This window comes from Clarias gariepinus, chromosome 6 (genome assembly GCF_024256425.1).
Source record: "Clarias gariepinus isolate MV-2021 ecotype Netherlands chromosome 6, CGAR_prim_01v2, whole genome shotgun sequence".
In the NCBI taxonomy this organism is placed as follows: domain Eukaryota; kingdom Metazoa; phylum Chordata; class Actinopteri; order Siluriformes; family Clariidae; genus Clarias; species Clarias gariepinus.
Window position 1 is genome coordinate 13525223 of NC_071105.1, and position 23084 is coordinate 13548306.

Genomic DNA, 23084 nt, shown 5'->3' on the forward strand with positions numbered 1-23084 from the left:
AGAGATGCTGGGAGAGAAGTAATGACTCTGCTCCGGTGGTTTATAGCACAGCTATTCCACCACGCTGACGCTTCATGGAAAGAAAAGAAGCCCTGAAAACTGAAAAGTTATGGAGCAAGTTGCCTGGAGCCATAGCCATGAGAGTCAAACGATCGATTCAATCTGAAGGCTCTATTTAAGATTTAATGGCATCAGGTCACAATCAGAGCCTTTGTGACTGTGTGGTCAGGCCAGGGTGAATTATCGTGTTCATTAACGTAGGTAAAAAGACAGCAATGTTGGACTCTATGTACTGTAGAGGTAATAATTTGGATTCTTCAGGGTGGGGTTGAGGGTGCAAGTCGATATTATATAAACATTAGAATAAGCGCTTCCACCATTGTGATTTGCCTTGAATGAATTGTCAAGATTCAAGATTTCAATCGATTTATTGTATAACCTTTTGTTATAAATAATATTAATTAAAGGCACATAATGTTGAATACTTCCAAAGACTACAGTTTTTCTTCCAACAAAGCTATTTTTCTGTTCCGGGCCCAAGTGAACCATTTTCAGCTAATTATTCTGTGGCCATTTTGTTTATTTAAGCCTAACAAAGTCCATACTTCCTCTTGAGCACTGACCTGTAGTGTCCTGCGATCATGCTCACTGGCAGAGAGAGCGCTCTGAAGCTGAGCAGCCTGCTCCTGAGCAGCTCCTGTGCTGCTGTTACTCTCACTCAGAGCTGCTGTCAGGTTCTGCAGCCTCTCGTGCAGCTGAGCTGCCTGAAGCTCAGCACGGGCCAGAGCCGTCGCTGCTCTCTCACTCTCCACCTGTAACATGGCCAGAACCACCAAAGGGTTTCAGTTAAAACACGCCGGCTCACAAACTTCACATAATGTGGTATTATATACAGTATAATATCCCAAAAGATTCTAATAACAATTGGCATAGTAGCTGCTGAATTCCTAATGTCCTGAAGGCAGCTTGAACATCACAACTTTGTTTTTCTTGGGCTTTGACTCTTTTATCCTAGGGGTCGTCACATCAAATCATTTTGGCATCATCTGGCATGGGTTTTACACTGGATGCCCTTCTTGTTGCAATCTTTCCATTTGCTAACTGGCCTTGGGACTGGCACTTCGTGCATTGGCTTGGGTTGAGGGTTAAGGCTCTTGTCCAAGTCCCTAAAAGTGGTAAGCCAGTGCTGGCAGGTCTTAAATCCCCAACTGTCCAATCAGCAACCCAGTGCGCTAACTGCTTGAGTCACCACTGGTCCAGCTTCAACATCACATCTACTGTAGGCACAGTCAAATATGTGGTCACGTAATATGCCATCCAGTGACAAGATGTTGATCGATGTCTATAAAGTTAGTTCTTATCATTTATGTTAAACAGTCATAGATTGTCGTTTGTCTTAGATAGTCAGCTAATTAGGTGTCCTAGTTAGCTAGTTAGTTTCTGTTAATTTGTGTTTTATGTATGGAGGAACGCTGTTTCGTTTTACTGTGTACTGAACTGTATACGGTTGAAATGACAATAAAAGCTTGACTTGATTTCCCTCACCAGACTTTCTTTTAAAGACAAAAAAAGAAGCCTCCCATGTTCAAACCACCAAACCAACCCCACAAACCATATCAAAGGCTTTATTAATATTGTAAAATGTAACACAGGTACCTCTGACTGTTAGTAAGTGCTGACACCTGAGACTCCTTCCAAGAAAATGTTAAATATAAATCGACTTGCAAAAAAATACATGTACATTTCAACATATAACATATTAGTAGAAAAACAATAATAGTTCGGATTACAACAAGTGCATTAATACTAATGCTTCAAGTGGAGGTACTGTCAGAGTCATAGAAAATTCTTCAGTAATTATAAAAATCAATAATTCAACATCAATGCTGTGTAATGTTAAATAACAAACTTTAATGTTCTAAAAAACTTACTGTCATTTTAATAGAACTTTAAAAGAACTATTTACAACGTCTTTCCATGATATATTCTATATTTAAAATGTACATTCTTTGCATGGCAATAATTAGGGTCTATCCTTTTGCCTTTTCATAACACTCACCTTGAGCAGTACCGTGCGCTGCTCGCTCTCCCCCAGCTCCCTCCGTAGACTGGTCACTCTCTCCACCAGGGTGGCACGCTCGGCCTCCAGCTCTCCAACGTGAAGCCGTGAGTGTTGCAGCTCTCCTTCTAGAGCACGGTGGCTGATCTCAAACCGGGCCACTCGATCCTCTGTGTCCTTACAAGTCTCCTTTAGCTTCCTGCACTCCTCAAGCAGACTGGCCTCAGAAGCCTCGGCCCGCTCCAGCTTCTCCTACACACACAATACGTTTAAAAAAATATCTAACTGCATAGTGGTAGAGGTAGGTGAAGGTAAATGACATTAGTGCAGAATGTGGGAAGAATTTTAAGAAATGCTTAATACATTAGTATGCAACATGCGCTCATCAACGAACACTGATATCTGTTGTTTAGAAAGTGCTGCAATGAAGTTGCATGAGACTGGTTTGGCTTTCGTCTGTGCTTATACAGAATGGATGAATGCTTATGCTTAGCTGAAGTGAAAGACTAATGTGTTAATGCAGAAAAGATTAATGTAAAATAATAAATTGTTGAAAACATATTTTTAAAATAAGCTATAACAATAGGCGGCACGGTGGCTTAATGGTTAGCACTGTCGCCTTGCACCTCCAGGGTCCAGGTTCGACTCCCATTTAGATTCTGCTTGGTGGGTTTCCTCCAGGTACTCCAGTTCCCTCCCACGGTCCAAAAACTGGGCAGATTAGTCTAATTGGCATTTCTAAATAGCCCATAGTGTGTGAATGAGTGTGTCAGTATGTGTTAGGTGCGTGTGTGCGTGTGTGTGGCCTGCAATGAATTGGCACCCGTCCCGGTCTCCTGGGGTAGGCTCCAGGCCCCCTGTGACCCTGTATACAGGATAATCCGGTAAAGACGATGGGTGAGTAAGTGAGTGAGTGAGATATAACAGCAAGTGCGCATCTTGTCGATCCTTTAAAGAACATCAGAACATCAGTGTTTGAGCGATTGAGTGATATTGTGCAGCACCTGTAGAGCTTTGGTTCCTGCCTCGGCTGATTGCAGGCTACTCTTCAGCCTGGACAGTTCCTCTCCCAGGTTCCTCCTCTCTCTGTCTCCACACTTCACTGCATCCTCTTGTAGTGTAAGTGAGGCCTGTGCTATCTCTAAACGCTCTGCCAAATCACGTTTCGCTGCACACAGACAAGAAGTTTACACCCAACCTGGATTTAACGTTTGTTAAACAGTCATGACAGTTAGATGTTCTGCATTGAAAGACAGAGGTCATACCCTGCTCCAGCTCTTTTAGTGCACGCTTCATCTGTTGGACTCGTGTATTGCCCTTCTCCTGACTAGCCTGTAGATCTGTCAGTTGCCTGCTCAGATTCAGCACCTGGGACTGGGCTTCATCCTAAAGGAGATATTTCAACTTAAATTTATTACAAACTAGGCACTCGTCATACAATCGAATTCTATACAAAGAGTGCATTAACGTCTAGATATAGTGTACACGAGTTAGGAAGGTATGTCCTGTTTTAGTACATACGCAAAAATGTTTTGTCTGTTTTTAGCATGATTAAATTTTGTCCACGGTAGTTTCCTCTAAATGGATTAATATGGATAAAAATGCAGTTGTTTAAGTATATAACGCACATAACTCACCAATGTGTTTGGAAACACTTTTTACAGCGTCCTCAAGGATTTTATGGCTATATTTAAGTGTTCTCTCTCTCTCTCTTTCTCTCTCTGTTTGTGTGTGTGACCCATACCCTCTCTCTCTGGGTGTCTTTGAGTTCTTGCTGGAAGTTGCGCAGTGCTGCTTGCACAGAGTCCAGATCCAGCTCTCCATCTTCTCCCACAGATCTAGTTGGAGAGGAGCTAGATACCCGATCACATCCTAAACACAAGCATAAATGCAAACAGATACCATAATCTTACACACATATGCATTGATTTATGTGATACAAACAAATAATACAGCATTACTGCTGACATTCGATCTGTGTGAGTTTAAGTTCAAATGCTCAATAATATAATTTAGTAAAAGTAAATAAAACTTAAACACAAAGTGTTTTGAATGTTGTGCCAAAAATAAGAATAGAGAATATTTATGCACAATATTCTGTCTGTATGTGTGCATTTTCTTAATAAAACAGTTGTTGTTCTGAACCTTTATAAGGTGAGTGAGTTCTCCACGGTGATGGGTTCCTCCCTCTCGGTCTAGGGGTCGGCGATCTCGCCCCACGCCTGATGCCCAAAGTGCGTCTAAGGGCAGATGTCAGACCGTTTAGCTTGTGCTCCAGATCAGTACGGGTTGCATCACTCATCGCCAGCTGTTCTTCCAGACCCTGAACTCGTCCCTGTGCTAGGCTCAGCTCCACATTCAGCTCTCTAAGCTGCACCTGCTCCTCCTGTAGAGCCCCCTCCAGACGGGCAATCTTTTCCTGCTGGCACTGCTGGCTTTGCTGAATGCTGAATTTGAGCTGCTGCTGGGCATCCCGCTCGACACGCTGTGCCTCCTCCAACTCAGACACGCGCCGCTGCAGGCCTGCCATCTATCATGAACACATGTACATGAATTCTAAATGACATATGCATTTTTTTTTTAGCTTTACTAATTACATGAGTGTGTTATGATGTTGGTCTGACCTCCTTTAGTGCAGCCTCTCTTCCTGCATCACTCTCCAAGACTCTCTGTTTGAGGGCAAAGTTGTCTCTCCTGCTCTCCTCCTCCTTCTGCTCCTCCTGAGTTAGACGAGTCTGAACTTCACCAAGCTCCTGACTCCGCTGGGTACATTCTGCCTCTAGAGTCTTTACCTGCATGTATGTGCACAGACACTTAAGAGTTAGCAGGCTTTTTCTGGGTAACATCTTAATAGCATATCAGATGTAATACTGGCAAACCACATCTTGATCTTCATGGATGTCCCTTTGTGTACTAGGCTATTGTCATTTCCAGTAAGAGTAGAAATTTCAGTGCTACAGTATAAAAAGGCATACTATACAACTTTACAGAAGTTTACAGAAGGCCCACATACTGCATTAGAGGGATTGTCAGGTATGCACAAACCTTTAACAATGTAGTACAAGCAGGATCACTGACCTTCCGGCGTAGTTCTTGCAGTTCTCGGCGGGCCTGCAGGTGTGATTTCTCCAGGTCACGCAGACTGGACCTCAGTTTCAGTGCCTCTTGCTGAAGGGAGGACTTACACTCCTCTAGGACTACCAGTCTCTGCTCCCTTTCCTCCAGAGATCTCTTCAAACTGAGTGAGACAGTAATCAACATAATTATCCCACCTAGCATTCTTGTGAATCAGTTTTAATATTTGTCTTTTGGATTTTTGAGTCTTTAACTTCTTCTCATTTGTGACTGTCACATCAAATAAGGTATTAAGCAGTGGCGGCCGGTCCATAAGAGGCGCAGGGACGCTGCCCCTTTAAAGTTAAACAGAGAAGAATGCTACTTTAACATAATAATTGTTTATTTTAATAATAAAATAAAGTAATTTAGTCACAATATTCTGCTGTTATGTAATATAATTCATTTACATTTAAAAAAAATCTAAACTGTATTACGTTCATTTGTGTTTGTGTACGCGGGGCGCCGGACAAACGAGTGTCTATGTAGATAAATACATTTTTGAAAAGCATGTGATTTGAGGCTGAGCTCTAATTGGATTTTTTCAAATCATCATTAAGGTGCAGCACTGTGACCCCGCCCACTTTTGTTCTTAGTTAATCTATATTGCCTTTAAATATTTGGGCTCATGTGATTGGACCATTATCAACAAGTCTTATTAACAGTCAGCAGATTGTTAGTTAATGTATTAAATAGTGATTAATGTAGAAGCCAGATAAATATGAGAGGAAATTCTGTCATTTCTTTGCTAAAATGCCCCTTCGCAAGGCGATCGGACAAAGAAAAAAATAAGGTTAAAGAGCTTGAACCAGATCGACCTGATCTTCTAATTAAGCAGCAGTCAAGTGATCGCGGCCGAGCTTACACTCTGTGCTTTTCCAGCATTTCTTATGGCAAGTGGAACTGATTGACTGGATGCGATGTGAGTCATGCCTTTATTTTATACTAGTCGTAATTATGCTCAATCACCTGATAAATGTCTAAGTTTAATTTTGTTTGCGCCAACCCCCAAAAGATTTTTTGCACCAGTCGCCACTGGTATTAAGCCCTCTTTTACATGATGTCAGTTATGCATATTTTCAAATTCATGGCTCATTTTTGATACCAAGTTGCATTGTATCTGTTTGCTGTGGTATACATTTTTTTATATTTAAATGAGGATACTGAACCCTTTATTTTGACACAAGGTCAAAATGGTACCCCTAAAAATAATTGTGCCAGGGGTTTATAAAATGCATGTTTTTCTATTACAACTGGAGTAATCAGCTTGGATAGTGTTCAAGTGATTCAAAACTATGCTCAAGATTAAAACATTTTTAAATCTGTTAAAAGATTGGGAAGATAAGGAAGAAAACTTTTTTTTTTTTTTTTAGCAATTTTTGCCAAAAATGTGACATATGATACACTTCACCTACTGCACTCTATTGGCGATAGTTCAAAACTAACCTGTGTCACATAATACCTTAAAATGACGGATTACATTTGCATAATATCTTATGAGTCTAAACTATATTTTTATCATCTCCTGCTTCTATGCAACATTACTACAGTTAACAGCAAAGAGAAAAATGTGCTTGTCTTAAGTGATTCAATTTTTTACATGGTAATATTGACAGAATCTTGGAATGCAAATCAGAAATACAGCCCTTAGTTTAGCTGTATTGTTGTAACATATTTGTAAATGATCTACTGCTATGCTCTGTTGCATGCCTCTGCAAGAAGGCTAAGTAATTTAAATCCCCACATGAAGTTTTGAACTAAGAACCTCTTGTTGGCAAAAACTGTGACAAGCATCAATCAGAAAGCCAAAGCAGTAGTAGAAATAAGAAGCTCAGATCTACAGGCAGATCTAATGTTTCTATTAATGTCAACTTGAGGCTATTGAGCTATTAATATTCATCTGGGTCAGGATGAGGTTGAGTTTTGAGGCTGCACACAAAGCATATCAGTTGCAACCGCATGATTGTGGTTATGATTAAGGATGATGTTTGATAATAATTATCTTCCCAATGGTCTGAGAAAATGGTAACCTTCTGAATATCGGAGTCAATTTGAAACAATATGGACAAAGAATTTAGATACTAGGAAACTTCCTTTACCCCGAAAAATATGGATTCATGGATAAATTCTGCACAGTTTTGAATGTGTACAGTAACAGGATGCCTGAGTTCATCCTGATCTTAATGACCCTCATTGCCTATTATGCATACTGTCTAACAGAAATGTAGTATATTAACCTATCCAACAGATGCTTGTGCTTACTATGAAAGAATTTCAGCGCGTAAAACTTTACGTTTTGTTAATAATAGTTGGCAATTGCTTTTAATTATTCAACTTAAGTGAAACATTTTGCACAGCCTTCTACAAGATGCTGGAATAACTGTTCATTTCTCCTGCCAGAACTGATGTAACTCAGTGGGATTTATGTGCCTCTGTTCTCCAGCACACACATATTCATCAATGGGATTAAGGTCAGGGTTTTGTGATGGCCACATCAATATCTTCAATTTGTTGTGTTTAAGCAATTTTATTACAGCTTTAAAGGTATTCTTAGGATCGTGGTCCTTCTGGAAGACCTGGTTTGTGGAAGACCACTTTTGCAAGTCGCTCTGGATAAGAATGTCTGTTTAATGGCTATATGTAAACGTTGTTGCTATGAAATTTTTATATTTTGGATGTTGTCTCGAGTTCTTTCAGTAACTTCTTCGGGGGTGGGGGGGCTGGGGGTTGTTCACATGTCTTTGGACTCTGGAGGGAAACCCATCAAGCATGGGGAGAACATGCAAGCTCCATGCACAAAGAGACGGGAATCGAACCTTGCCAGGAATCGAACCCAGCCCTGGAGTAAGGCAACAGTGCTATCCACTACACCACTGTGCCACCAATCAGAAAACAGTCCACTGAAAATAATTCTTCTTTATTAGTTATTATCTGCAAACATAACGTCTGCCTTACTTACTTTTAAATAATGGATGTACATGTTTTTTTGCCTGATTCTTTAAACTCCTTCCACCAGTTCCTTTGTTGTTGCCTTGGGTTGCAGTTACACTCACATGCTGTATAAGAACTGGGCAAATTGAATGGCATAATGCAATTTTAACTGATGTGTTGAATAAAAATTCACCCCCACAGATGACATGAATAGGAAATCTAGCTACGGAGACCAAAGCAGTTTTTTTGTACCAGGTGGTGGTCAACAGCATCTATTTTTTTCCTTTTATTTTGTCCGTAAATGTTGTTGGTCTTTCGGCTGCTCCCGGCAAGGAGTTGTCACAGCAGAATACCCAGTCCGCACAACAACTTGGCACAGGTTTTACGCCGGATGTCCTTCCTGATGCAACCCTTTCATTTATTCAGGCTACGGACCGGTACTGCATCCAGTGTCTTGCGGGTTTGGGCACTGGCTGGGAATCGAACCCGGGTCTTCGCATGGCAGGCAAAACACCTACCACTGAGCCAATCACATATAGAAATCCTCGACAAAATAGTTTTTTTTCCATTGTACAGCATCATTCCATTATGGTTCAACTGACTGTCTCGAATGTGTTTGTGCATGGATATGTGTTAAACCTGTTATTGTCGCTCTCAGCTCTCTTTACAGCAGTCCGGAGCTCCTGGTTGGAGGTGTGGATGGCTTCCCTCTCCCGGCTCTCATCTCCCAGAGCTCTCTTCAGCTCTAGACTCTCCCGACGCTGAGCGTCTCTCTCCTGAACGCACTCACGGAGCTGCCGATGAGCCTCAATCAGCTCTCTCCTCCCGGCATCTCGGTTTTCCTCCACCTCAGCCAGTTCCCTTCGCAACCGCTCTACCTGAGGAAAAAAGAAGATGACAGAAGAGAAGATAAATGAGATTTAAAAGGATACTGAGGTGTTATAAAGCTGCTTACACATTTAAATCCATTATGTTTTCATCAGCAGTTGTCTGGTACACATACAGGGGATATCGATGTCCCGTTATATTATAGCTCGTAGTAAAGGTGGAGATCCCTGACAGCTGTATTCCATACGTGGCATAGGAGGTGGATGTGTAAGGATGGCTGTGTTCCACTTTCCATGGTTCGAATGAAATGGAAACACAGTCTATTAGTAAAATTCCACTGTTCTGTCCCATTCAGCGCTCAATACGTGAGCACCGCTCTCCTTCAAGCAGGTCTGCTACAATTCACAAAGTCAAACGGAATCGACTGTAAGTTTAAAAAAATATAAAAGATAAATCTAAAGTATAAACATCTCTCTTGTATACCCATGTATTAGACTCTCTCAGGTTGTAGCTTCTCATCTCGAAAATGTGTGACCTACATTCAAGTCATGGACTGACAGCTGCTCAATGCTTTAAGGTGCAGATTTCTGTGTCTCAGAAACCAAACGTCAACCACAAAGAGAATATGAGAAACACAAGAAAAAGGAGAAAAAGAGCGAGACGGAGGAACAGTTTAAAGGAAAAACAACCTTTCCAACCACTGCCGATTTCAGCAGCATGATGGGAAACATCAGCCCTTTGAGCGAGAATGAGTGTGCATGTGTATGTGTGCATGTGTGTGTTTTCGGGAGAGGATTTGTGTTAACGGGGCCACACAAGAAGGTTTCTGTTCATAAATCCCAATGTGAGAAAAACAATGCCGTACCATTCTGGCTCAGGGCGCCTGTGTTTAGTTCATTGATTTGGGAGGTGAATGGTGTAATGTGTGTGTGTGTGCATGTGTGTGTGTGAGAGAGAGAGAGAAAGAGAGAGAGAGAGAGAGAAAGAGAGAGAGAGAGAGAGTAAATTAGAAGGGAGGGAATAGCTTAAAGGGGTCAGGGTGAATATGGTTAGTATTTTGTGAGGAGAAAATAAACTTTCTGACACACGGGAATTTATGAAGACGGCTAAATCCATCGCTAAGACAGGCTATGTATCCTTTCTCTCCTCTCCAGACCACCGCACACACACTCTCTCACTGCTGGCAGTTAGTCAGCATCTGACCAGGCAAGTCAGAGGAGGATCAGTAAAAATAATCAAATACAAGGAGAGAAAGGCACGGGGCCACCAGAGAAAGAAAGATCACACACATACACAAACTTAAAGTAAGACTAAGAAAGAAGAAACCCACCCTCATTTATCACTCAAACCAGAGTTAACAGGCTTGCCACAGCCACTGCTCAGAAATTTCTTCTTCTGTGGTCGAAAGGATTTAAACTTTACACTAATAAGATGCATTGCCATGCTGACTCACATGAACGTAAATGGTGTTTACCAAACCAACCAGTGGCATTCTGGGCATATTTAACAGCAGCTTAGCGAAGCCAGTGTCAACAGAGTGCGGTGGTAAACGCGTCTCCACAGTACTGGTCCTAATTGGTCTGAACTGGGCTCCCACAGGCCTCTCGCTGCCTTCTGGGCCTGTTCCCTCCCCTTCCAATGAGAATAAATCGGCCTCCCAAGACGCAAAATATTTGCTTTCCTGGCCAGCGCAGGCTTTTTTCCGTGCTAAGGACAATAATATTGAATTGTGATCTGCTGATTAATTCAGGATTGTTGGTCTCACCTCCTGCTGAGCCTCATGCCTGTGCAGAGACAACTCTCTGATCTGATCATTTAGTCTCTTCTCCGAGACCTCTCGAGAGCCGAGAGACTCCTCAAAACGTGAACGAAGCTGCTGTAGCTCGCTCTGCAGCTCTGCCATTGTGTCCTGCAGGGGGGGGAAAAAAAAGAGGCATCTTAACCCAGTGCCAAAATATAATTTGTGCAGTATATTTGCTCTGCATTTACCTTATCCTGTTCCTGTTTGCTTAGGAAGTCTCGGTGCATGCGTTCCACCTCCAACGAGCCGGCTTCCAGGTCCTGCTGTAGCATGAGTACACGCTCAGCCAGAGCTGCTTTTTCTGCTTCTTTCTCAGACAGTGCCTGAAAAAATACAAAATATAAAAAATACAAAAAAAACCCCCCAAAAAACGCACTATAAGTGTCTTGAATTTAATAACAGTAATTACGAGCAACTAGAATACGAGTATATCCGGATTGAAACTAAATAAAGCTGACAGATAAACACAAACCAACACACACACACCTGTTGTTTGTGGCACTCGGCCTGTAACAGGCTGTCTGTGCAGTGCTGCTGCAGTTTGGCCAGCTGCTCCTGCAGCTGCTGCAGTTCTCTGCGACTGCGCAGACGTAGTTCCTCACACTCTACACGCAGCTGCTCTTCAGCCTGGTCCTTCTGTGCAGTCAAAGTCAGGCGTATACATTCCTGGTACAGGAAAGATGCACAAGGTAACGGTGGAGTCAGGGTTAAGCTCTAATTTTCAAGTCAAACCTCCATCTGGGTGGAAAGCTCCAGTGGTTACTAGGTAGAGGGCTATGAGCTGGACCTCACTTGATCCGATCTGAAGCGCTTCCAGATAAAAACGGTTTAATATGTTGTAATGTACACGTTGTGTAATACTGTGTAATGAAGTCTTGCATTTCTCAGTCCTAATTTGTTTTTGGTAGAAGTAATGAGGATATATATCATTCATACACTGATAGTCATAATTAACTCAGTAACTACAATACCCAACAAGTTTACATAAACAGTTATAGACATGCACAGCCAGCACTTCTCAGCAGGAGGTAAACTTGGTCATAAGTCAGTTCTCAACTGTTAGACAACTGAAAACTGTACTCAGGAACGTTTGCTGTTAAACTGAACACAGTTCTTGCAGCCATTTCGCACGACCTTGTTGGTGGTGCCATCATTGTTGGAAACTGGCACCTGTATGGCAGGTTAATGGTCATGTTGGTGTCCTGCTCTTTTTTATTGCGGAGCCGTTGCTAGATTGAACGCTTTAAAGATTCAGAGTCATCAGAATTCAAAGTTGGTTACCTTGGAGAACAGGAGGTGCTCTGGTATTTCAAGAAAACTGGATTTATAGCGTTAAGTACACCACTACTGGGCCAGATCACAGAACTCTAATCATCAAAATAATCAACTCTTTAAGACACGTCCAACATTACTGACAAACGTCTAAGAAAAACAAATTGTACAAACACAAATTAATTTTAGGAAATGTATTTTCTTTTCCAGGCTGCCGTACTAATCAGCAAGGAAAATGATTTGCGGAAATAATTTTTTTTAAATCTGTATTTTGCTGATTATCTCTAGATCTAAGTATCTTTATAAAAGAAAATAACCAGGCGCAATTCTGCTGTTCAGCATAAAGTTGATTTGCCTTTACTGGAAATCACAGCTCTTTCAACTTCGCCTTGAGATTCCAAATACAAAACTTCCACTATTAAAAATCAATTTTCCCTTTTAACTGCTTTCTTGTGAAATAATGAGGTAAAGTCACACACCTGGCCCTAGCACAGCAGAGCAGCTGGTTTGATCCATTTTGCTTTATATTTTAGTGGATAAATTGTGTCCCATACAGTACATACATACAGATAATGCCTGCACGTATGATCTAATCACAAAATCAATTCATTTCAGTTCAATTTTATTCGTATAGCGCTTTTAACACCGGTCATTGTCGCAAAGCAGCTTTACAGAATCAAAAGATTTCCTAAAGTCTACCTGATCCTCCAACACAACCCACATGAGGATAGAAATGTATTGTTTTATTATTAGCCTTTTGTCATGACCTAGCAACATAAAGACTTAGCCATGCTAAGTAGCTATCTTGATTTGTAAGCCTAATGTAGCAAAAACATATAGCTATGGTATTGTGCTACACAATACTGTGCAAAAGCCTTGAGCCACTTTTCGTTACGTCATATTTTGCATAAACAACCAGTTTTTCATCTGTAGGCTCTTTCAATCTTTAGGTACTTTGCAGCCTGTCACAGTAGGGCATGCGGAAGGCTTGGGTTCTATTCTAGCCAACGCCCAAACCCCAGGCACTGGATGCAGATTTGGTCCCAAGCCGGAGGGATAATGGGAGGGTTGTGTAAGGAAGGGCATCCAGTGTAAAACCTGTTGTGCAAGTTGTTGCATGGATCAGTTGGTCCACTGTGGCGATCCCTCAACGGGAGCAGCTAAAAGACTAATGACATCTTTAGGGACTTTGCAGCCTGGCACACACACACACACACACACACAAAAGTTTCTATTTAATCAAAATAATTAATTTCATTTAATACAAAGAAACAAGGGATGGCTCAAGAGTTATGCACACAGTACTGTACATACTTTCATAATATGACTCAGTTCAAAAAAAGGTAGTGTGTAGAAAAAAGATTATAAAGCTACAAACAAGGATGGTGCTGGTGATGACACTGTTATACAACAGCATATTTGATCTTATAGCATGCCATTATGGAAAGGATTTATTCATGTTCATGCTATCCGTTATCACTTATAGGTTATGATTTCACTTTTGAGTCTTGAATCTCTCAGGGTTTCTTTCTCTTGTCATCTCAGAGAGCTTTATGTTGTCACAGACACCTTAACCTTGCTCATCAGGGATAAATTGATATGAAAGCTATAAATATATATAAAATGTACATTTTACAATTGAAAAACTTATACCTAAAAGTTTTATTCCTGTAAAACTGCTTTGCTACAATATTCATTGTTAAAAGCATTGTAGACAATTTAATTGAATATGTATCTATATAAAGATTTTTGTCTGTTCATTGGTCAGAACACAATCTTTTAGTTATATCTTACTGTTTCCTATATTGGAGGACCCGAAACCAGTCTAAGAAAGACTTCTGTCTGTATGGCAAATTTTGTCACAGCATCACAAAAAACATGGACTTCAACCTAAAATAATAATATCACTGATTATTATTTCAGCTAATCAGCATTTTTTTTTTAGCTTCAACCTCTTAACTATTTCCATTATTAGATTTACTATTTCTACCCTTTTCCCATCAGTGACAAGTACTCACAGTAGTAGGCTATATTTGTTATCTGAATACATATACACCTAATGTCAAAGATGGAAAATAAAGCTAAACACAATCAGTAATCAAATCAGTAATCACTTCAAATCAGGTATTAAGTAGCATGTCGGCTGATATTTGCATATTTACATACCTGGTTCAGTTATCTCCATTTTGATAGAAGGTTTATTACTTTGACATGTTGGGATATTGTGAGTAAGAAATTTGTCTACCAATTTGTTTACATCTAAACACTAGGATTTAAAAATATCTTCCTCAATAGCATGGTTTTATAGCGAAATAAATGCACGCTTCTTCTATGACAACTGGAGTGATCAGCTTTGATAGGGTTCATTAAAGTGCCTTAAAAACATTGTGTAGGCTTAAAACCTTAGGGCTTATTTTATCAACCGATTTTTGCTGAAATTAAAGGTTTTATACATTTTACGCACACCTAATTGGCCATAACACAAACATTACATGTGTGACTTGATACCTGACTTGATAGGACAGATTTTCAATGTATGTACTGTACAGTATATAGGTTGAACCTTGTCCTTGCGCTCAGCTTCCAGTTGTTCCTGATGAGTGTGCTGAGCTGTGGCGAGGCTTCGCTGGGCATTTCTCTCAGCCTGAGCTAGCTTTAGTTCAAGACCCTGTCTCTCCTGAAGACCCTGGGACACCTGCTGCTCCAGTTCGCTTTGGACACGACACATCTCACCTGTGCACAAGTTATGCAACATCGCTCAGTGGAAATTTTCTAAAATGAATGTTGCTCAATTCCAGCTCAGTGGGAAGCTATGAAATCATAATAATCACTTGAATTATCTTTATGCAATACACAGTGACAGTGCTGACATTCAAACAGTGTATAATGTGGACTCTCTCTGTGAGTCGATTTGCTAAACTCCAGAAAAAATGAGCAACTGACCCTTCAGGCCAGCTGTTCCTGAGCTCCGGTAAATGTAATATATCTCTGGAATATCTAAAATATGGGCCCTGTGTGGGCTGTTTTTGGGGGCCAGAGGCTCCCGGAGAGATACTCACGTGTCAGAGCCTCATTAGCCTGCTGGAGACTTCCTCTTTCCCCTTCTAACCGGGTCTTATCAGCCTCTAGAGACGAGATCAGCTCCTGTCCATCAAACAGAGCGGACTCCAGTGACTCCCTCTCAGCTCTAAAAGGAAAGGTAGGAAACGAAATGATGCTTCTGATTGAACAAACTCAGTAATTCTTAACAATGTGTTCATAGTGCTTGGAGACCACACAACGTTTTCATGCCAACTGACATTAAGTCTCCAATAGTAGTCAGTTGTCATAAAGACTGAGTCAAGTGACAAAAATATAATGTTGATATAAAATTGTTTTATGACTCTTTGGCAGATAATACATCATGACATCATGACAACTGGCTTTGTTACTTAATGCATTTCTGGTATTTCAGACATCATAAGGGCCAGATATGATATGCATACCTTTTCATTATAGTTTCAAAGTATTGCTATACTTATTCATAAAAAAACTGTCATCAAGCTATGGCATATTATCACAATTATATGACTCCAACAAAACAAAAGTAGTAATGTACATACAGTAGTGAGTTACATAGTCACAACTCAGAAACAAGTCCCAAGAGAACCTTATGTTAATAAAAATTATGCAACTTCAGGTGTTATGTCAACTTCAAAACTGACAAACCCAGTCAATACTAGTTGGAAATGGCCTTCATAAATGCTCTTTAGTTTATATGGGGTGTTAACTTATAACTTATTTTGGCTTCATGAACATTAATTCAGTTTCATGAACATTCTCTCATTTACATTTGCTATTGAACGTAAAGATGTGAAAAAAAAATCTTGTTATGACCCTTTGGACTTCACAGTCACCAGTATCTCTAAGAAAGCATTGGACAAACGGGGTGATCGCTGAAACAGTAGAAAGCACATCTGACCTCACCTCAGTGTTTGACTAATGAGGCTCATGGTCATTAGGAAGAGTTTAATGACTGAAAAGGCTCTATTGATCACTGCCCAAAACCTCAGTAAAACACATAGGTGCTTAACATTGCCTGCCAGTCTCAGAATCCAACATAAATACCAAAACGTAGTCCACATTCCCCTACTAAAACCCACACAAACTAATATGCATACACACACACACACACACACGAGCGCAGTCGTGCACTCACTCACCGGAGAGCAGCCAGCTCTTGGGTGAGCGCCTTGGCTTTTCGCTGTTCTGTGGTGAGCTGGACAGTCAGCGTGGCCTTGTCCTTTGCCAGCTCCTCTCTCTCTCTGCCCATCCTCTGCAGCGACACACTCTGGAGTTCAGCTTCTTTTTGACTGACACTCAGCTGCTCCAATGCTGCCTGCTTCTGCTTACTAGTCTATACACACACACGCACGCACCACAAAAGTACAGATCTATTCAAAAATCGCAACAAGGAAACGCTTCCACCATGGAGCTGAATCTGATCTACTATACAGTAGGTATTAATAATTAATTCAAACTCAGGTCAGTGTATTTACAAACGAGACTACATTTCCTTCACTAGCAAGTAAAATATTCACCCGGGAGGTGATCGTTAATCAAGTCAACACTGGAAGCCTTGGAATTTGTCAACGTGTCAATCAGGTTGGGCTGCTGGACTCGAGCTGTGAATGAGCACAGGACCTGGGCCAAACTGTTTACAGCGCGCAGCCAAACAGCAGGTTGTTCAAATATTTCCCCGAAACACGAGACTTTTCCCCACTGAGCGTGTAGTGAACCATTTGATATCAAGCAAGAGGAACGTTTCTATGATGTGCCAAGTTATCCACCTGAAATGTACAGCAAGTAAGTGAAGTTTAAGTGAAGCGACTGAAGAAAATGACTTAAACGGTTTGAAACTGAAAATAGCTCTAAACTTTTCTTTTTTTTTTTAATGATCCTCTGTGTCCCTTCCTGATCTGGTCTAAATCATCTTTTTAAGGAAATTTCCTTAAAATTCCTCACTGTCTTGCACATAACTTACTGTCTAGAGCCACAAGTTCAGGCTGCTAATTTATGGCTCTTCCTACTAGCCTGCTCGCACTGAATATTAAAAGTCTGTAATATCAATCTGTGCTCTCCTCCACTTCTTGCTTCACACTTAAGAGCCCTAATGCTCCAATTCCTGAGAGCTTCATAAAACACACACTTGGGCCAAGATTCATATTGGGAGTCCTCAGAGCGCAAGGTGTTGAGTAGCGAGGCAGATGCGTCCAATATCCCCCATCGGCTTTTTTAATATGACAACGGCACGCATCGGAGTGCAGCTGAGAGCTGTGAATCACTGCAGGCACCCAGGTGCAGGCGGAATCAGGCTGACCTGAGCGAGCTGATCCAGCGTTAAGGTCCTCTCTCTCTGCAGCATGCTTAACTCTGCATCCAGACTTCCTCGGGCCTCTTGGAGGTGAATGTGTGTGGCCTCCAGAGCTCGCTTTTCGGCCGTCATGTCCAATAGCTCCTGCTGCACGCGTGCCAGCTCCTCCCTGGCTGCTGTCCGCTCGAGCTCCACTTCCCTTTTCCGTTCACTTATCTCGGTCTTGTCAGCCTCCAACTAAGAGGAAACATCAGAGGCCAAAGGTTAATGCAGATGTGCATTTGGTTTTATATAACCGAGTTATGATTGAAGTGTGTCACAGTAAATGGGATATCATTAACCGACTCTTTCTGGGTTTCAGACCTGTAGCAGTAAACGGTTCAGCTCCACCTTGTCTTTGGCCAGGCCTTCACTTAGGGCGGCCATCTTAGCCAAGGAGTCTTTAAGTGCTGCTGCTTCGCTTTGCAGTTTGGTAAGCGTCAATTCTTGCTCGGCATTCTGGGCCTCTGCCTATTTGGAAAAGAGCCAAATTCATATATATCGCTGATGTACAAACAAATCATAAAGGATCAGTTTTTATAGTTCATGTCTTCTTTCAAAGGAGCAGTAACCTTACACTACATCTGCTTTACCCTTCTGAAACTAACTTAATGGGTGAGATACTATAAAAAATACTCCTTAGTTAAAAAACTATTATTTATTAAATGAAAATAAACACAATAAATAATATACCAGTATTACCATTGTTTAAAACTGGCAGTCCAGAAAGACTTAAAAGCAATTACTAATGAGAAACAAGGTTGTTTAAGACATTATCACATTATAACATTATCAGATGTGTTTTGTTACTGAAAGTGCTTCTGTGACTGGTTTTGATTGTGGGCTTTTGGCAGGCAACCCCGCTCCAATCTTTCCAGTACTGCAGATCGCACCAACCTACTTCCACCCAAGCTGGTGTCCGACAGTTAGTGTAATCATCGACATCTGGGACATGGAGTGATACATGTAATTCAACTTCCCAGGACTCATGGAATGCCTATGGTCCAATCAGATCACTTAGTCAGAACTATGTGTTACTTTATAAAAATTTTGCATAACATACAGTAGTAGTGCCAGGCTGTAATCCACAAGTTTCTCAGGTTTATATGCACTTATAATATTAATAATGCTTATAATGATTATAATGTATATGTGCCATATATGTGCCAATATGGTGGTCATACCACATATAACCCAACTCCAGTCCAGTAATATTCTGCCAAGAATATTAGTTTTTATTTATTTATTTTTTATCTCTCTACTCAGGTAGCATGGTGGTGTAGTGGTCTGCACTATGGCCTCGCACATCAAGGGTCGGAGGTTCGTTGTATGTTTGCATGTCCTACCCATGCTTGGTGGGTTTTCTTGCATACTCTGGTTTCCTCCCACAATCCAAAGACGTGCAGACATGTGTGTGTGTGTGTGTGTGCGCGCGTGTGTGTGTGTCCTGCAATGGATTGGCACCCTGTACAGGGTGTACCCTCCTTCATGCCCTTAATTAGTGGTATAGAAGATAAATTACATTTAGGCATTTGGCAGACACTCTTATCCAAAGCAACTTACAAAAGTGCCTTCAAAGTTTCCATAATTAGATAGATATTTAGAATGATTAGTAGCTTACTAACTATAAGTACTATTAGGAATTATTATTTTTTTGGGTGAGGTAAAAGCCAGATATCTAAGAAACAGGTTTTTGGTTATCGCCAGTGAGTTGGCTATACAGACATCTAGAGGAGGTATATTCCACCAGCTACTGTAGGGTCCAGAACAGAAAGAAAGTCTAAGTGCATGTCTTCCTCAATTCCTGAGAGATGGTGAATCCAGGCAATCAGTGCTGGAGGATCGTAGGAAACATTGGAGCTTTAAAAGGGGTACTGGGCCATTTTTAGCTTTGTAGTGTTTTGAATTTGATACGGGCGGCTACAGAAAGCCAGTAGAGAGAGAGAGCAGAAAAGAGGGGTGGTGTGGGAGAATTTAGAAAGGTTGAAAACAAGCTGTGCAGCCACAATCTGGATCAGCAGCAGAGGACGAATGGTGCACAGAGGCAGACACACCAAGCGTGAGTTGCAGTAGTCCAGTTTTGGCATAACAAGGGACTAAACAAACACCTGAGTAGCCTGCATGGAAATAAATGGAAGAATTCTTCTGATATCGACCGGAGTGAATGAATGAATGAGTGAATCTCTCTACTGTTAGACTGTATTCAGCTTACCACCACCACCACCACCACCTCCTCTTATACATCGTCCAACATTCAATACCAGGAAGGTTTCCTGGCACTTTTAGCCATATATTATTTAACTCACATACATTGAGTTAAATAGGCTTACACTGAGAATGAGTGGCTGCTCTCTCATCACTGTGAGATGAAATCTCAAAAATCTCAAGAATGCACTGTTGCAGGAAAAAACATCAAATGCTGCTAGTAAGCAGAGCTGTATAGCCAATCTAAGGTCAGAGTAAACACAACTTCCAGTAATTCTACAATGGAGCTGGACTTTTGACAGAAAAAAAAGCTATTTAGTCAGTGGATAAATAATGCATTAAATCTGCATAAACACAGTTTTATGACTTTGGCAGGAGATATTTCATACAGGTGAGAACAGTTATGATATAAACTCAGAACATGTGTCAGTGGGAATAATGGTCTTGACTTAGTCATTTGGTGAGTCATTAGTAGTGTGTGAAGGGGATGTAGGAATGTTTTGGTGTGCATTTACTCTTACAGTATGTGCAGAGTATTTTGTTTCTCATTCGGAACGCATATAGACATATTTGTGGGTTTGTACGAAGAGCATAGAATGCATGTGTGTTTGTGTGTGCATGTGGTACCTTAGACAAAGCCTGTGCAATGCTTCCTTTCTCATCTTCCAGTACTTCTTTCTGTAGTGTGAGCTGACTCAGAGCTTCTTTTACAGTTACTAGCTCTTTACGCACATCCGAGTGCTTGGCCTCCAGCTGTTCGATAGTTCGCTGACTACAGAGAACACACACACACACACACATTCATCAGTGCACAAGTGCATGCTTAAAAACACAATTCAGCACAAGATGTTGGGGACTCGGAGCCAAACCACATGTAAAATGTAGGCAAACACTGACAAACATTCGCACAAATCCACACATACACACTTGTGTTCGCTTCCGCACACAAGCAAAAAACGTTTTCCATAAACATGGCCTATTCCTTCCTGTAGGTCATACAGCATCTCATTTGTAAACATTTCAACTCTTGTTTTTCTACAAAGCATAGGTCCTGAGGAGGTCTGTCATGCTGTCGTTTCATACTAGAACTCCCCAAAGTCACAAATTAGGTTCATAATCAGAGGACCAGTACAATAAAATATCTTTGACTTTAATGGCATCTGTAAACAATGCTATCCTGGCATGGTCGCAAGGCTCCTCCGAGGATGACATGTGTTAGTGATATTGCCTGTAAACAAACACAGGCCGCAGGAGAAGTTGAGGTCCGGACTTGCACAACAACATACCCCCTCTCGGCTTCGGAGCGCTCGCGAGCCAGCTGCCTCTCCAGGTCCTCCCTCTGCTGCCGAAGGAGTTCTCTCTGCCTCTGGTTATCTACGGAAGAGCTTCTTAAACGTTCCAACTCTGCCTGATCAGAGTTTAACTGGCGCTGCAGGATAGAGAGCTGCTTCTCCAAGTCATCCCGCTCGCTGGTGTGACAGAAAGACAGAACGGGATGTAGAAAGAGAAATAATGTCTTTGTAATCAGGTCACATGTGCATGGATGGCTGTCTCAAAGCAACCATATGCCACTTTTTCATGCTTCCAGGACCAGATGTGAAGTTAAAGCTAAAGTCAATTCAAGTGTTTTCAGCTTCATCCAAAGTTAAAGAAGGAAGTCAAACTTTCAGCTGGCTCATTACACAGACTACTTCCTCTCTTTTACAGTCATTTTAAAGTGCTTTTGTAAGTTATAAAGAAACAGTTCGGTCTTGCACGAAAGCTAATCTAGGGGTTTATAGGACACAATATCCTCCGGGTAAGCATCATGACATACTCAACCCACCCCAAGTTATTTTACTAACCTTGCTTATAGTTTCGGGCACTGTATGACATATACACTATAAGGAAAAATGTACTGTATTTGGCCAAACCTGCAATGACATTACATATATATACTACGTATATATATATATTACGTATATCCAAATACATATATAAACAGCATATATACTGTACAGTGGAACCTCGGATTATGAGTAACGTGTTTACGCGTTACGAGTGTTCCACAAGACGAGCAAAGATTTTTAATAAAATTTGACTTGAAAAACGAGCATTGTCTTGGTTTACGAGCACCGAGTATTATGTTTCACGCATTCATTTCTTGTTTTGACGCCAAGCATTGTGTGATCACAACTAAGCCAACGTTTTTTCTCTCCCTTGTTCTGCGGAATCGGTTCCCCTGCTGGGTCTTAGTGCTCGTCTCTTACTGGTATAATCAACATCCGTGCACGCATGCACTGTTTACTATAACACTGTGACCCCATGTGTGTGTAAAACACATTTTATTTTGTGTTTGGAAGCGCGTGTGTACAGCGCATGTATTGTTTCTTATAACACACATGTGTGCGCGCGAGTAAGGCAAAAGAAATTCTTAAAACAATGGTTAAATATCTATTTTCTTCCTCATCGCGGTGTTTGTGCGCGCGCGAGCGTAAAAAAAAAACACTGTGCCGGCTGTGTGTGTGTGTGTGTGTGTGAAACCCCCATTCACAAACACACACACACAAGCACAGAAATGAAGGCAAGAGACACACACTCTGCTCTCTGAAGAAACTCTGTCGCAAATCTTTTCAGAGGTAAGCTGCTGGGTCATTTGTTTGTTTGTTTTACTTTACAGCAGTGATTGTGTTAGTTTGCGCTCACACGAGTGTCATTAGTGATGTTTATTGCTAATTTCAGATGAAACAGTGTAGCGGGAGAGAGACGTTGATTTATGACCGCTTTTTACGGAAGTGTAGTCCAGTGCGGGAGATGCATTGTGTGTAATGCAGTCCGGTGTGTGTGAACGCGAAGGCGAGATCTAAGCTAGGATATAGAGCCTGAGTTTTGTTTTTCAGTAGTTTTTTTAGTTGGATTTAAGTGCAGGATCCACTGAAAGTTTGTACTATAACCTGACAATGAAAGAATAAAATAAAAGAACGGGCATCGACCAGTTTGTCCTTCTCATCATTACACGAGCATGAATTAACGGGCTGTTACGCTGTTGCGAGGAACATAAAAAAAACGGAGAAGCTTTAATAATTTAGAGGAGAACAACAGTCTTTCCGTTAATGTGTGTGTGAGTGTGTTTAAACGAGAGGAGAAAGTTTTAATGTGTAAGATGAGGAGGGGAAGACAGGAGAAGCTGAAAGCAAGAGTCTCCACTTACTCTAGCCTCACACACACACACACACACAGCGCCTGCGTGCACAAAGGGAAACGCTTATCTGCCGGAATTTATTTTTTACTTTTTTTGAAAGGTAAAGTGCAGGTTAATTTGTTTTATGTATTTAGTTTTGGGGCTGTAGAACGAATAATTTAAGTTTCCATTATTTCTTATAGGGAAATTATATTTGGTTTACGAGTGTTTTGGAATACGAGCTTACTTCCGGAACGAATTATGCTCGTAATCCGAGGTTCCACTGTACATACGTATATAGTCCCCCTTTCCAGCTATAACA

The 23084-nt window shown here is 41.2% G+C and overlaps 1 protein-coding gene across 1 annotated transcript in view; it reads right to left on the reverse strand.

Annotated features, from left to right (window-relative positions):
* crocc2 (ciliary rootlet coiled-coil, rootletin family member 2) overlaps positions 1-23084 on the reverse strand; it is a 74926-nt gene that overhangs the window by 6094 nt on the left and 45748 nt on the right. The window contains exons 14-32 of the mRNA XM_053498219.1: positions 20889-21071; positions 20230-20374; positions 17722-17868; positions 17365-17595; positions 16208-16401; positions 15065-15192; positions 14569-14738; positions 11220-11399; positions 10922-11056; positions 10698-10841; positions 8744-8982; positions 5138-5297; positions 4684-4851; positions 4205-4589; positions 3804-3931; positions 3325-3445; positions 3064-3227; positions 2060-2311; positions 624-812 (exon numbers count right to left, since the gene is read on the reverse strand). Coding sequence (XP_053354194.1) covers positions 624-812; positions 2060-2311; positions 3064-3227; positions 3325-3445; positions 3804-3931; positions 4205-4589; positions 4684-4851; positions 5138-5297; positions 8744-8982; positions 10698-10841; positions 10922-11056; positions 11220-11399; positions 14569-14738; positions 15065-15192; positions 16208-16401; positions 17365-17595; positions 17722-17868; positions 20230-20374; positions 20889-21071 — 3463 coding nt within the window. The remainder of the gene's footprint in view (positions 1-623; positions 813-2059; positions 2312-3063; positions 3228-3324; positions 3446-3803; positions 3932-4204; positions 4590-4683; positions 4852-5137; positions 5298-8743; positions 8983-10697; positions 10842-10921; positions 11057-11219; positions 11400-14568; positions 14739-15064; positions 15193-16207; positions 16402-17364; positions 17596-17721; positions 17869-20229; positions 20375-20888; positions 21072-23084) is intronic.